The sequence below is a fragment of the Labrus mixtus genome, chromosome 8 (assembly GCF_963584025.1).
Source record: "Labrus mixtus chromosome 8, fLabMix1.1, whole genome shotgun sequence".
Taxonomy (NCBI): domain Eukaryota; kingdom Metazoa; phylum Chordata; class Actinopteri; order Labriformes; family Labridae; genus Labrus; species Labrus mixtus.
The window spans coordinates 20334169-20350124 of record NC_083619.1 but is presented as its reverse complement, the minus strand read 5'-3'; the positions used below and the strand labels follow the sequence as shown (position 1 = coordinate 20350124).

At 38.0% G+C, this 15956-nt stretch overlaps 1 protein-coding gene across 3 annotated transcripts in view; it reads left to right on the top strand.

The window, feature by feature from the left end:
* The window catches only part of pde1cb (phosphodiesterase 1C, calmodulin-dependent b), an 86583-nt gene that overhangs the window by 49506 nt on the left and 21121 nt on the right, over positions 1 to 15956 (top strand). For all 3 annotated transcript variants that reach the window (XM_061045008.1, XM_061045007.1, XM_061045009.1), the window contains 2 exons: positions 12095 to 12208; positions 14246 to 14428. In XM_061045008.1, the coding sequence (XP_060900991.1) occupies positions 12095 to 12208; positions 14246 to 14428 (297 nt within the window). The remainder of the gene's footprint in view (positions 1 to 12094; positions 12209 to 14245; positions 14429 to 15956) is intronic.

Below are 15956 nucleotides of genomic sequence, written 5' to 3'. Positions count from 1 at the left end.
TTTTAGGGCACTTGCAGTCTAGGGTTGTTTTAACAACTGTGTTTACTTGAATGCGGGCTACTGACCTGAAAAAAATGTGAATATAAGGACCTTATTCACTGTATTCTCATCACACTTTGGTATTTGTTTGGGCAGCTGTGGATCAGAAGTGGGAGGGGTCATTCTCTAATCAGAAGGTTGGCGGTTCAGTCTCCAGCTCAAGTGTCCTTGAGCAACACACTGACCCGCAGATTGCCCCTGAAGGCATAGCCCTCAGTGTGTGAATGTGTTAAGTTAGATCCTGATGGACAGATTGGCACTCTGCTTAGTAGCCTCTGCCATCAATGTGTGTGAGTGTGTGTGAAAGGGCAAAATTTGACACGTAGTGTAAAGTGCTCTGAGGGGTCTAGAAAAGCGCTATGCTAAATCCAGAGATTTTTTTCTCAGACACTGCGGGTATTTTAAAAAAAATTCCAGATATCCAAGCTTCGCTCAAAATGGAAACGTTGTTCAGTTTTATAATAAAAAGAAGCGTGGGGTTCTCAAACTTGGCTTGAAGTGATGTGTAGCTTGTGGGCTAAAGAATGCTATCATGAGAGCCGTAATCGTTTGTTGTGCCACATTATTGAAAGCCTAGAAGGGGCTCCTTATGCATTATGCACAAAAACGTTTTTCTTTTTTAAATTAAACATTAAAATTCCCTAAAAGTATTTTGAAATGTAAAATCATTAGTTAAAGTTTCTAAAGGGTATGATTTATTGCTGTTAAAAGGTCAGTAAGCTTAATAAAAATTTGAGTAATCCTTATCCTTGTGAAAATAATTTTTAAAAACAATTCACTGTTTTAGAAATCATGTCAAACACTAAGGTCTCACAGGCTCTTTGGGACTGACTCCTGTGATGGGAATAAAGATTTCAAGAATGCTTTCCCTTTTCCGTAATGTGTTCCTCCACTCGTGTCCTCACTGTCAATTGAGTCCTAAAGCGAAAGGCGGACAAATGTACAGTCATTAGTAAGTCCATTAAACCCTTAATTATGCGTTTCTTCACGAGGTGTACATTCCAGACAGCTCGCGTTCTTACCTCACATTCATTTGCTTGTTTTTGACCTCCTCTCCCTCACTTTCCAGTTTCCTTTTTTCTGCTAATTAATGTAGTGAGTCGCTGTTAGGAATTATTAATTGGCCATGTCTGCTTTTTCGGGTGTCATGCATTTGGTAAGTTGTATAATTTTCAGTGATTATTATTGTGCACTTAGCGGATAGCTTTGGAAAAAAGAGGAGGTTAATGCTTGGTTATGTAAAGGCTATTTACAACGTGATCTCATGCCAAACTAAGTTTTGAGAAACTTTATGTCAGCAAAAGTGTTTTCATAAAAAATCTGCTCTTGCAAAAATACCTCCGCAAATGCCTAACTATTGCTTTTCATACTTGTGTTTTGAAACTCAGAAAAACCTGGTGAAGGAAAAGTCCAGAGAGACTTGAATTATAAGAACACACACATTGAACTAATAGCCGTTTAACCAAGATCATAACCTGCCACTAGTGCTGGACGATAAATAGAAAATGTGGGGAAAATCAGGATTTTCAAAAATGGAAATTGAGATTTTCTCTTTAACTTACTCTACCGGGGGGCGCTGGCTGGTGGTGCAGTGGTTAGTGCGCGCGCCCCATGGATGGAGGCCATAGTCCTCAAAGGCAGGCGGCCCAGGTTCAAATCCAGCCTGTGGCTCTTTTCCCGCATGTCATTCCCTACTCTCTCTCCCTGATTTCCAGCTCTATCCACTGTCCTATCTCTCCATTAAAGGCACAAGAAGCCCGTTAAAATCGTTAACATTTTTATCCCCCTATGATCCCCAAGTTCACATCCTCCCCCTAGTTCACTCGGGGCCCAATTTCAAATGCATTTCTTAGAAATCAGGTTACTTTTGTAAAAGTCTTGTTTTCCTTCAGTGATGCTGTAAGTGTGTTACTTTATGCTTAGTCAGCTGGGTTTCTCTGGCCATGCTCTTATCTGTACCACTGGCTGTTTCCTTCTCCAGCTTCTTAACTCTGTTCCATGAGCCAAAACCATGATGTCAAAATACAGACCAAAACACCCACACAAATATAACACACATACAGTACTCAGTCCAAGTATTCACATGAAGTTTGTTTTTGTGATGTATTTCAGACTGTTGTCAAGCTGTAGTGCTGCTTGTGTGCAGAGCGACTGTGCTCTCTTACGCTGTTGGCTTTGTTTTATTTCCCTGTAGGACAAATTACTTCCTAGAACTCACAAATTGCTTACAGGGATTAAAGGAAATATAGTTTGGATTTAGAGAGGCTTTTGATTCACGATGACACAAAACAAATACAAACACACTTGCTCATTAACACACTTACGATAGTAGAACAACTCAGAATATCTGATGTCTGGTAATACTGGCCTAATAAATACAGAACGAGGTTAGTAAACATGAGGGTTGGGGAAATTAGTCAGTTTGCAAAAAATATCTGAAAGATAACCGTGTTGAAGGCAAAGAAAGGCAACTGTCAAACCAATGGCTTTTTCATTATAAACCCCTATCATAGCTCACAGACTTCCTGGTCAACATGGACTAACTATCGATCCCTCAGAGTTCTTCTTTACATCAGCCGCAGGATACCCCACTGGTTTGGATGTGCTGTACTTCTTGTTTTACTTCCATATAAGATGAATTGATCCGTCTGCTTACGGTTTGTGCTCCATGAAATGCAACCTTTCTGTGTTCCCAGATCTTCACAATTGCGCTGAGAAAACATTGTCATAGTAACTGCTGCTACTACAATGATAAGACCCAAAACAAGGAACAGATTTTTCTCTTGCAGTGTTTAATTTTTCAAGGAAGGACAGTCTTAATTTTCCCATCTCCTGTGAAGTAAAGCATATCAAGATGTCAGAGATTGTTCTCTGATCGCAGTATGAATTTGTGGTGCTTTATGTCACGTGGAGCTTTGATTTTCATACAGCATTAAGGGGGACAATAAAGCCCATACGGCGGATGAATGCCACCCTTTTAAAATGATGACTTGGCTGCTGGTAAATCAAACACCCACCATCAACTGCTGCCAAATGGTCCATCGCCTCTCATTGAGTCATTGTGTGCAGGCTGGAATTTGCTGAATATGGTTTTCTTCAGGCTTTATATCATTATGTCCACATTGGTGTGACCACAGGCACATAGAGAAGATGAGAATGTGTGCCTCTACTCTGTTTCCAATGCTTTTCATTGATGTTATCCCTTATATTTGATCAAAAAGTCTCATACTGCTGATGGAAAATACTGAAACTGACAAACAAAATGCTCACTTTATACACCAAAAGCTGCACCATACATTATGTATAAGTGCGCAGCTCCTTTTCATAAGCTCCCTTCTCAGAAAAACGAAAGCTCATTAAATTGCCCAAAGCTATTTTTCACATTATCCACTCAAATGTTTGAATGCATTTGAACTCCAGAACCACATACAGTATATTTATATTGTAACCTCCACACAGTCTATTTACTAACCTGTCTGTCAAAGTCAGAAGACTTCTATCCACTGGCCAAACCAAACACTTGAGTTTCATTTGGCCAAGAGGTAGAATCCAAACCATCTGAAGTGACGTGGTTGAGACGACCTTCTTTGCCCTTCACAATCCACTTTAGATTAGACCGATACATTTCTTACACAAAAGTCCTGCCTGAGGCAGCTCTGAGCCAAAGCTCAAATGCTGCATTAAAACCTGACAAAATCCTTTATGGCCTTACATGGAGCTAAATACTGAAGAAGGCAGAATGACTGACTGATGTTGAGGGGTAACTGGTGAAATACTGAAATACTCTCTAAACAATATAACACATTGTACATTGATTTTCACTTTTAAGACTATGGGTCGACATGGAACCAATGTAGTTCTGAATGAACTCGATGCACTACCTAACAGTACTAAATTAGAGAAGACAAATGGTTGTTTTTAACCACAGTTGATTGTTTTAAAACATACACATCACTGCTTGAAGTATGATTTAGAGTATTGTCAGTATCTTTATCCATTGTGCTTTTCAATGTCAAATCCTGTGTTTTTAAAAAATAGTGAAATGCTTGTGACTATGTAAAGGGAAAACTTGATCTTGTTAAAAAAAGCTGTCTCAAAATAAACATATTTAATGATGGGTAAATAATCTGTCTGGCGGGGAATCATGAAAGTTCTCTCTGGGCCCGATGTAAACGTAGTCAAGACTAACAGGTGAAACAGATCTGAGGAAGATAATATGTTACGATGTATCTAAGTTTAATTTACATGACGTTTTTAATCAAAGCAGCACCTACAGCAACAGAACGGCAGCTTTCAGTAGCAATTCCTGCTTCCTGATGCAGCGACTTTGACGTAACAACCGGTGTTTCCTTGGCAACGAAATACATTTTGTGTCTGTCATGGCGGCTCTATTAGGTTTAGTCAATATTTAATCAATTTAGATATTTTAATGAAACATTCTAACACATTTCTACATATTATACATTTAAGTTGACCCAGTTTTAAGTTTTGCATTTTTTGAGATGACTCAAACTTCTTGAAAGTTTGAACATTTTATTTACATTTTAACCTTTATTTGCATATTTCATAATTTAAGCAATACAGCTTCCATAGTTGTGTTCATATTCAGTGATAAAAGAAGAAAAATAGTTTCTACCTAACTTAATAAATGTGCAGTTTATATTTTATAGGGTCCATGTTGGAATGACTGTAATCCATTTTTGCACCCACAATTTTTTCTTTTTTGTCTTTCATAAAAACACTAAATTGATTATTTTTTTACCATAGGATTGACCCTCTGTTTTATTTGGTTCTCATAGAAATATTTATTTGTTTCATTTTTTTACTTCTTCTCATGGGTTGGATTGTCATATTTTGACATGAGTGGGCTGCATTCAGCAAAACACTGATCTTTTTTAAGGTTTCTTCTATCCCCAGCCATTCTTCCCAGATGCCATCACATCTGTCATTCGCAGACTCCCACAGAAAACGCTTTGTTTTGAAGAGCTATTGGAACATTTTGAAGGAGCTACTAATATTCTTCATAGAGAGCTATTTTCTGGCCTTGCAACAGCATTTTGTAATTTTAACATTCAGCTTGAACCGAATTCTGCTGAATGGCCACTAATGCTCAAGAGTGGGTGTCACATTAACATTTGTATTTACATATAATTTGAGCATTTTGCTCACGTTCCACAGCAACACAGAATGAGAGGAGGAGGCATTTTAAACAGGACAAAGTGGCTTGTATAGCAGAGAGGTTTCTGAATCAAAAACAACATTTACCATGCAATATTTTCCTGAGTAATTTGTCATCAAAAGAACACATTTTTTAGAGCCTATGTGGCTTGGTTATATATTGAAATAGACACATGCTTTCAGTTTTTAACCCACAAAAATAATTTATCTGCCATATTGCAGCTGAACATTTGTATACTTTTGTATTCCAATATCAAAATACTAACATGATATGTTACAATGAAAACAAAGGGCTTTACATTTAGGATAAACATATTAACTGTTGAACAGAAGGTTGAACTAGTGCTGCAGACTTGATGTGAAAATGAATTAAAATGACAGTATGTCAGATTATAAATTCCTTATTTGGTGTTATTTTTAAGACATGTACGTCACCAGAATTATTCAAATTTTCTACAGTGCTACAAAAAAAATCACTTTGAAACATTTAAATACATTATAGAACTTAAATCAAACATTTCTTAAGGAAAACCAATGAGTTAAAAAGGGTACTATTGAAAGTTCACAACAACAAATAAAAACAGGTTCAACATTGAGCTGTTTTGTGTTGATCACAGGTCAATACCAGATTAAACTTTGCCTCAGAATCCAGCTTCTCCTATCTGTCTTGTCTAAATGTAGACGTCCCTGGACTCTAGCTCTTTAATGACCAGGCTTTTCCCACAAATCTTCAGTCACAAATCACTGAAATCGTTCTACCACAGCTTTACTGAGTCATCACGTTTTTGCAGGCCTTGTACCGCTTATCAGCCCAAAAACCTGTGTTCGTTCCTGAAAGCCCGCTAATCTCCTCGAGTGATTACATTGACCCAGGCCATTGATTACACACCATGTAGGCTAGAATGTCAATGGAACAGAGGCGTAGACCAAATTTTGCATCCTGGCAATGCTCTCATTCCCCTCTGCTCAAATAGCTCAATTTATCCCCTTCCCTGCATTCTGCTGAGCAGATAATAGGCTCTGACTGTTTCTTCAGCTTCTCAAAGCAGAGCTGGACATGTTTTTATTTCATGTTAGGTCCAAATCCAGTTTTTAAATTTTCTCACAGTGTGAATGTGGGGAGGGAGGGCCAGTTTTCCTTTTTCCTGCATTCTTTTTTTGCTTGAGTGACAAAGCAATTCTTCAGGAACAGATCTTTTTTTTTGCTGCATTACTGTGCTGATAATTTCCCTCATTTTATGTTATTTTATGGCTGTCACAACAGCTGTCGAGAGGTTGAGCATCACAGAGCCTGGCTGTACTCGACAGGGCGGCTCTAGTTTGACACCATATCCCTCAAGCCCTTTAATTTCTTTCCCTCCGTTCTTCTCTTTGAGCAGGTCAGTGGAGGTCAAAGAGCTGTTGGCAGAAAGAATATTGCAGGAAAATGTTCTCATAGCGAATTCCAACTCTAATCTCTATGCTCTCCATTCAACCTTTTGAGGGAAAGCAGATAAACCTCTCATCTCCAGCAGGCAGCTGGAGGCTCCTGGCCTCTTTAACCTGAAGGCTACTGGAAGTTGTCAATTTAGTGGAAGGAAAGACATTTCTCAGACAGAATAATAGGGATCATATGAGTTAATTAATGTTCTTTAATGGAAGGGGATACACTAATGGAGCTGTTTATTATTATTACTATTACTATTATTACTATTCCCTATCCTATTCCAAAATTAATTTAAAACTCACCAGCAATACTGTGTAAAAGTAAAGAATTAAAATCATCTTGAACTCTGATGACTACCAATCGTTTTCTAAATGTAATTATTTTGTTTTCTTGCTCTTGTAAAAACATCTTTCCGACTGGAAAAGCCCCGCTAGTTTCACTTCTGGAGTTAAAACACCTTTAAGACATCCACCCAATCCAATCCCTAGACAGCACAGACGAGCTTACAGTTTGCCAAAAGGTCAATGATGAGATATCCAAGTCCTCACATCATGACAGCTCAAGGTCACATGTCAGTGCACACATAATTCAACATCATGATATGTGAGCTCCAACAGGTCAAGCTTCAGCAGCTGACCCTGCAGCTGGCTGCAGCTGTTGGTAAAATATTAAACTGTCAAAAAGGGAACATCTAAAGTCTGAAAAGCTCGGCGCAAAGACCCTGAACCCGGCTGTGAGCTGTCTCCTCTGCAATAAGCTCTTTGTCACGTTACATCAATTTGCAGATGACACACTGATGTTCACAATTAAAACAAAACAGGTTGCTGCCTGTTCTCTGGTTCAGTCACAACTTATTTATATTTGTCTTAGGGGGCTTTCTAATCTGGATACAACATATGATGTACTATCTGATTACATCAGTAGAAGTCCCCACCAGCTCCCTGCTTAACCTTTTGATTATGCTCCACCCTGAATCTTCAATCAGCAAAAAAATATCTATTTTAATCTTTCGCAGAAAACTGCTGCTTAATCTTTCTCAAAACAACAGAATCTGTGATCTGCTTGAGTTTGTGTTCGTTGAATTGTTTTAAACATTGACCAATTTTGTTGTAAAGAATGTGCAGGTGAATATTAAACATTTATATGTTAAGCCTGGTTCTTTATATCTTTGCTCTATGTTGAAAATTACATACAGCAGAAATTTAACCCAGTGCCTTCACCACACTGTAGCTCTCACTGTTGCCATCTGTATATCATGTTTATCTGTTAGCATTATGCTCAGGGTTTGTAGCTAAGCGTATTTAGACTGTATGACTATCTTTTGCTTTTAATGAAGACAAAATGCCAATAGAATTGCTGCTTCACTAAATGAGGTTCCAAAGACCTGTGACAATTACCCAGTGCTGATCTGCTTATGTGGGAGCTGGCACTTGATTTTATCATGCCCTGATGAAGAATTGGAGACAAAACTTGCAGTCGTCTAGCTCATATATTAAAGGCTTTTCAATTAAAAAAAAACAGTGCGCTTTTAAATGTTTTGGTTATGATTTATTGAAGTCTATCCTCCCCTGTTTTTGGCTGGATGATCTTTCTTTTGCTGTTAATGTTACCTCAGCAGTCCTAGTGTTGGTTTTAACATTTATTTCCTACCTATACCTTGCAGCTCAACAGTACCACTGCTACAGCATGTTTTCTGCTTTATTAGTACATCACCTAATGGATTCTTAAGAGTTACAGCATCTAGATACATTTATCTCTTGTTAGACAGAGCAAGACATTTGTGATGAACATTTTCACTATAAAGGATTTTTCATTGGCCAAATTATCAACTGTTTAAATAATCAACGGATTAATCACGAACAAACATCAATATCATAGGCAGCCCTTAACCTTTTCATTTCCGATTCCCCTTATCCCATCGGTGTCTTTTTTTAGCACTCTTCTTTTTTTTTTTCATTGACATGAACTATTTTGATTTGTGTGATTGAATTTCTTTGTCTTATGGAACTCTTAACTGATAGACAGTAGACTTCCTTTAGGGCCACTATTTAGCAATTTCATTAAGATGAAGCTGTTTCACCCTGAATCGAGTGTGAGAAGTTGATAATGAAAGAAGTTGAGGAAATCATTTCACGGCCTCACCACTACCTCTGCAGACATTGCACATTTCATTGCTGCTGCTCCTCAACTCTAACAGCTTTTCTCTGGCTTAAACTAATTTTTCCCTTGGCTGTGTGCCCAGGAGTTACTTGGGTCCTGACGCGTGCCATTACCCCAGCATGTCGTCTCGGTTGGTAGCGACAGCAGGTGAAAGTAGTCGATTCTGTTTTGGTTGGCAGAGACGTTGATGTTAAGCGCATCCTGGCACTTGGCTCAACATCACAAAGTCCTTCTCTTTAAGTTGTTTTTTACAATGGTTGATGTTCACTTTGGTCCTGCAACATAAAATACAAAAAGGCATGAAAGGGAAAAAACAATTTCCTTTTTATTGTTTCTTCTTTAAGCACAACACTTTGAAAAGCATTTATTTCCACTATAAAGGCCTCCTGATGCTCCACAATCTGGTACATTATCTTTTTACTAAACTACTAAAATTGAGCATCTTTTTAGTCTATTGACATACAAATAAAATAAATAAGCCTTTGTCGAAGCTATAGACATTCACGCACATTTAGTACATGTGATAATGTCAGTCAAAACTCACTTTCCAAATTAGCACATCAAGCCACTATGAGCTCATACATTCAAGATGTGCAATCCAAGGAAATGCCCAAAAGAACATATTCCAACATTGCAGATGTAATTTCAGTCTGATATACAGCTCTGTAAAAAGGAGGTTCAGTATTTTTCTATTCCTGTGTATTAGCAGGGAAGCTCACTGGCACACAGCTGTTCTTAATAACCATCATTAGTGCAAACCAAATCACATGTGCAGTGATTCTAGAGTTGCAGCTCACCCTTCACCCATTCACGTCCCTATGGTTCTTAAAATAGCCCTCACTAGCTAAATACAGAAGTATAAGTACATGAAAAAGGTGTGGTCGTGGTTAAAGGGTAATTGTGGAGTTTAAGAGCTGGATTTTTTATGCAATATACAGTTCTAACAATGATGTCACAGGGTTCCAGTGATTAAAGGTGGCCATGAGGTCACATTACACGATATTCCTGCAACAACCAGCAAAGGCTCTGCAAGGTAGTAAAAATTGATCTAAATTTTTTTTTTTACAAAAGTCATCCTTCTATGATTAAAAAAAAAAAGGTATCCGTGCTGCTTTTTTATCTAAAGGTAGACACATAATTTCTGAAAGAAATACTGATGGTAATCTTGATTTGTGTTTGTCAAAAGAACAACACAGGGAAGCTAAAGAACAGGTTTATCCTGTACAAGGAAGAATATCAAATGCACTGGCTCTAGGGTGCCTATCCATCAGGGTTTGACGTTGTTCCACCACTTTGATCCCAACTGGGGTTCTCACATTTTGAGATTTTCTTAGAAAATATCATTGTTGGACTGTGTACAGTATTACACAGTGATTGTTGTTGCTTTCTTTTCCAATTATCTGTGGAAGAATGAAAACAGAATCCATTTTGTTGATTTTGTAATGTATATTATCCTCCTTATATGGAATGGTCCAATATTTTTTTTTTCTGCTTTGGCTATTTTTAGCATCCTTCCAAACATTTTTGGCATGAATATGGAAGTCATGACTGTGTGGCTGTTTTGAAAGATGTCATTTTTTCAACCAGATATTATTGCGGTAATTGTAGAAGTAGTTTGCATTGAAACCTTCTTCAAACATTCAAATTTACATTTGTAAGACTCTAAAATAATATGATTTGCTAGCATACTCAAAGATGTAGTTTAAATTCTGTACACATACAGGCCCAACTCCAACTTTGGCCATTCAAAAGAACAAAGGGGTCCAAAATACATTCATGAATATTAAATTGCAATATCTTTCCTAAGCCCTCCTTAATTCACAGAAATGTTTTTGAAGGCTTTACTTTGTTTAGTAATGCTACCACTTTCAGTGACTGTAATCAATGAGAGCATCTGAAACCCTCAGTCTCCCACCTCTCTACTTAATAATTCAACAACAAGCGTAGCCTCTGTGGGCATTCACTGTGGATGGGAGCGTGTGACCTCCAGCACAGCAGCAGGTGGTATTCTGCAAGAGGTTGCACTGTGCAGAAATTAAGGTGCTCTTCCCTTTAATGCTATTTTTAGTGGGCATGTGCCACAGGTTGAGGATACTTCAAATGACGTTGCACACATTGATCTCTATGCACAACAAATATTATTTACAAAGAACCAACATTAATCCATCATGAGCACAGTACGAAGCATCATTTAGCAAAATACAGTTGCAAGAAAAAACAACCTTTTAACAGGTGGAAACCTGGAACAGAACCAGTCTCCTGTTGAACAGCCATCTGCTGAAACTGTGTTGGGCTTGGAAAGTGGAATAGAGGGAGATGCAAGAAGAAAGATATGAATAGAGACAAACAGAGCAACAACAACAACACTGAAAAGGATAGATAATCTTGTGTATAGTTGAACTTAGGCTACGTGGTTAAGTTACATGTTAGACGTAACATGCTTCAAAACGTGTACTTACATTATTAAACCCATTATAGAATAGACTTCTTTCAGCAAATGTTTAAATTGTGGCGCACAAAGCAACACTGGCAAACAAATTCTGCCTCCAAGAAATGTATATTACTTTTTTAGATAAATTTATCTTAATGAATTTTTACTGGAGTTTTGAACCAGTCAAGGGTAAAAGTCACCAGAGGAGCAAATAAAGCTGCTATATTAAAGTGTTTTTCTTTTTAAAAGAAAGAGCGGAGAGAGAATGAGCACTGCCTCCACACATCAAGGGTCTGCAGGATGTTGAATGAAAAGACCTTTGAAATCGGAGACATTTTGACCTGTCAAAGCAGGGAAAGCAAAGGTGGAGCGAATGGCGTCAATGATGGCTTCTTTATTGTTATTACACCTTTGTTTTAACAGTCAGAACGTCTGCTGTGGAAAGGGCAGACGGGATAGTGCCGATTCCAACGAAGTTATTTGAAAAGGGACAGTTAAATCTAAATCAGACTCACATCAGAGCACAGACAATAAGGAGTATGAAAATACATTGTTAATTCATCAATCCTTATTTCATATTGAAGTGAAAGGACAGTTTTATCTGGTTTTCTGTTGGCTCCTATTGAAACCTTTATTCAATTATATTTATTGGTCAGGTTGTATTTGTTTGCTGCTGTCCCACTCTCCGACTAAGACCAAGCACACAGGTTTGTTTTTTACAGGAAAAAAATAATAAAGTTGCCTAGTGCAGCAGGAAACCCAGACCTTGGTAATCCAATACCAGTCGCAATTAATTTATCATGTGGACGTAGCAGGGGAGTAATCCCATTTGTTAAATGACTGTCGATTCTCTGTTTTAGATTAAGATGTCTGGTGAAACAACTGGAGAGAGGAGAGGCTTCGCTCACTGACCTCAAGAAAAACCTGGAGTATGCAGCATCGGTGCTGGAATCGGTTTACATCGAGGAGACGAGGTAAGAAAACAGAAGCTTCATGCAGTGGAACCAGGTACTGACACGCTTCATTTGTTGTGAACAACAGAGCAGCACGGACACCAGACTAGACTTTGGAAAATGGATGACAGTCATTAGTATAGCAGTTGACCTGTGCTCGTGCTCTTAGTTTCAAGTGAACCATTTAGTGCTCTGTTAGTCTCACAACATTATGATGGATGATGTACTACATGTATAACTAATTTAACAGAGCTACCACTCCCCTAACTCTTAACACTTAATACTCTTAATACAGCTACTGAAGTTGTTCAGCAACATACGTACATCTACATTTAAAACCCAAATATTGTTATTTTCCTTTATAACATTTGTTTATGGCTTCATTTATTTGTTACGTCAGATTCATATTCCACTAACAACTCAATGGATAAATATAAATGCACCGTAATTTTATAAAGGGAACCAAAAGTATATAGGCAGTTACATTTTACTCCACCTTGACAAACTACAAAATTGAGGTACTCCTCAAGCGTGATAAATGATAAATAACAATTATGATGTTATGACTGATTTTTAACCAAAGGAAAATGGGATTTGAGGACTTCTAAATATAACAGAGTGTTTTTTACAGTGTACTACAGCTACTTTTATTGAAACACTCAATGAGGACTTTTTAGTTGGTTATATAACAGACTAAAATGTGTGCAATTGCCTCTATATGGCCTACACAATCATTTGAAAACAACATGTATAAGGTTGATAATTTCATCATTTTAATTTCCTTTTCAAACCAACTCTTTCAAACTGCTGTACAACATTACCAACTTGTCGCAAATGCTTTCCACAGTTTGCTAAGTTTCGGCACTAGATGTACTGATTTTAGGAAAAGAACCTTGTTTGGGCTAAAATAAAAGTTCAGGCTATTGGTTCTACACAGGGCAAAAACCCCTGGGGGTGTAGCATTTGGGGAACCATCTCGACAACTAACTTTTGGACGGTGAATTGAAAATGAATATGGTCACAACTGAAAATAAAAAAAGGGTGAAAGATTGAGATGTTAACATTTCCATACAATATATTCCACTTTGGTTTATAGGCAGCTATTTTTAATGCCTCTTTCTGCTGCAAGAGGTTCAGTGTTTGATAAAGCACTTTGCAGCACGCTGCAGAAACAGCCTTTGTTTACATTTTTCCACTGCAAGGTTTGACAGTGATTGGTAGGTCCGCAGCTTTAATGGACATAGGATAAGGTTCTTTGAGAACAGGATTAGTAAAGGGGTGGGATGTATCACATTGCCCACAGGGGCAGCAAAAATCTAGACAAAGTGAGGGTTCCTGACAGTAGCTTTAAAAAAAAAAAAAAAAATCTAAGTGCTTCTTACACCAGTGGGAATTGTGGGTAGTTTTCTTTGATCTGCTGCTCTTACTGTTACATTCATACAATGATCACTTCTTGGCTAAGATCACAGATAGATTGATGTATTTGCAAACATTGCAAAGGTTTGGTTAAGGTCAGGGAACATACTAGGTCAATGCATGTTAACGGTGGAATACAGGTCCAGAATCTGAGATATGAGCAGGCTTATGGAATTATATAAACCTCTCGTCATCTAGATCCAAGCAGATTAGGCCCGGCGATGGCATGACCACTCGTGGATGGAGGATGATGAACTATCCAGTGCAGAATCCACGTAGCAGCAAGATTATCAGTGGGATGTGAATGCTTTCTCTCTGCCATAAGAGCTTGTTTTCAGTTCAGAGGGTGGAGACCAACAAGCTTTGCTCTTGATCCCCTGAACATGTCAACACAGCAGGGTAGCTGCAGAGAATTATATCACACAATTGGATTCAAAACACTCCCGTCATGGTGTTCCAAGAGGCCGGGATGTTTTTATCTTACATAAGAGGTGATATTATTTGATGTGCAGTGCCGGGATCTGGGTTTGGTCCCTTGTAAAAGTAGAGCTTGGATAACTAGTCTTCATCACTCTGTGTTCCCTTCATTTGTTTCTTTTCTACCTGTCTGTCTTTGAACTTTTCATGTCTTCTTTCTTTCAGGCGTTTGGTGGACACAGAAGATGAGCTCAGTGACATCCAGTCAGAGTCGGTGCCCTCAGAAGTGCGGGACTGGCTGGCCTCCACCTTCACGCGCCAGATGGGCCTGATGCTGCGACGCAATGAGGAGAAACCTCGCTTCCGCAGCATCGTCCACGCCGTCCAGGCTGGCATATTTGTTGAGAGGTAAACTTCTGTCTGTGATGCACAAGCACACAACCACAGCCACATCCAGGCAACCTGCCAATGATGTTAAATAATTCAGAGGGACTGTCACCTTTATCTTTCCTCCACTAAGGTACTATCTTTCATTGGTCAACCAAAACAAGTGTAGCCTGGAGCAATTTAAGGCAATGCTTTCAACGTCTAAAGTTTAGCCTCCCATTCCAAAAAGGAAAGCCAAATTATTCCAGCATGTTTCAATGCAGTTTCTACACATACTTACAGACTTTACAGAATGGACATTTAGCAAAATACAAGCTTCATAAAGATTTTGGAAATTGATGCTTAGCCTTGAAGCATAAAATTGTGTTCATTTAATTAAATATGAAAATGAATAAATTAAGACATTTTGGTAATCCAGCACAGTCAACACATCTTAAGACTTAAATAACTCATCTGTTATGATTTGAGGTAATTAAATGAAAGGTTTTGCCAATAACTTATTCCTACATTTTAGACTCTTTATTGAAAAAAAGATGTTAAATGACATTACCTGGTTGTATTGTGAAGGACATCTCTATTTTCTGAGTAAAACAAAACAAATCTACAAATAAAACAACTGGCAGACGAATTGATTATGAGAGCAGTTGTTAGTTGCAGCACTGATGTAAAATAATATTATTTAATCAGCATCATTTCATAAAGTGTGGACATGTTTGCTCTTTATAATGATCATGATGGAACAAGTAAAGTAGAATAAATGTTAATCATTTTATAGAAGTGGAAACTACAGTAGTACAAAAACACAGTCAATGATGATCAAATACAGAGTGATAGTAGTGAATAAACAAATGTCGGAGTGAGTTGATGTTGTTTTGTATTGTGTTGATGCTTTGGCAATATTTTTCATTTAACATTCATGCCAATAAAGCTTTATACATTGGACATGTAAATTGATTTGGGATACTGCAAATGTGCTTTCATTTTAAGACTAGGTAAGTTGAATATTGTTAATTAATAATTCATTGCATAGCTCTCAAATCTGTCTGAACCGGGCTGTTTACAAAGTGAACTAAAGTGAGGTGAGAAGATGTTTTAAAACACTGAAGCACCACTGCTGGGTCCTTTTTTTAAACGTTCAATCTGTAGGAAATATGTATTCGTCCTTTCTGACTCACTCACCTGAGTTGATCATTCGTCTCGTCTCTACAGCCTTGGCAAGCCTAACTAAGCACATTCATTCAGGGAGTTGAAAACAGCTCCCTCTCCAAGGCTGTGCTTTATCACACACCAACATGCAACATGCATTTGTTCAAACCAATATGCCTCCATCATGTGAGCTGTAATCTCTCTTAATCTGCTGTTGCAGAGGGTAGTCTGTTTTTCAGATGTTCACAATGACGGAAAATTGGGAAGGGGAGGATGAAAATGAAAATGTGACTTCACTACCTTTCAGCTGACACTTATGACATGGAGAATTATACAGCTGGTTTTGCATTTTGGTGCTAAATTACTCTTAATGCTCTTCCTCATATTCAGGAAAGCCTTAAAC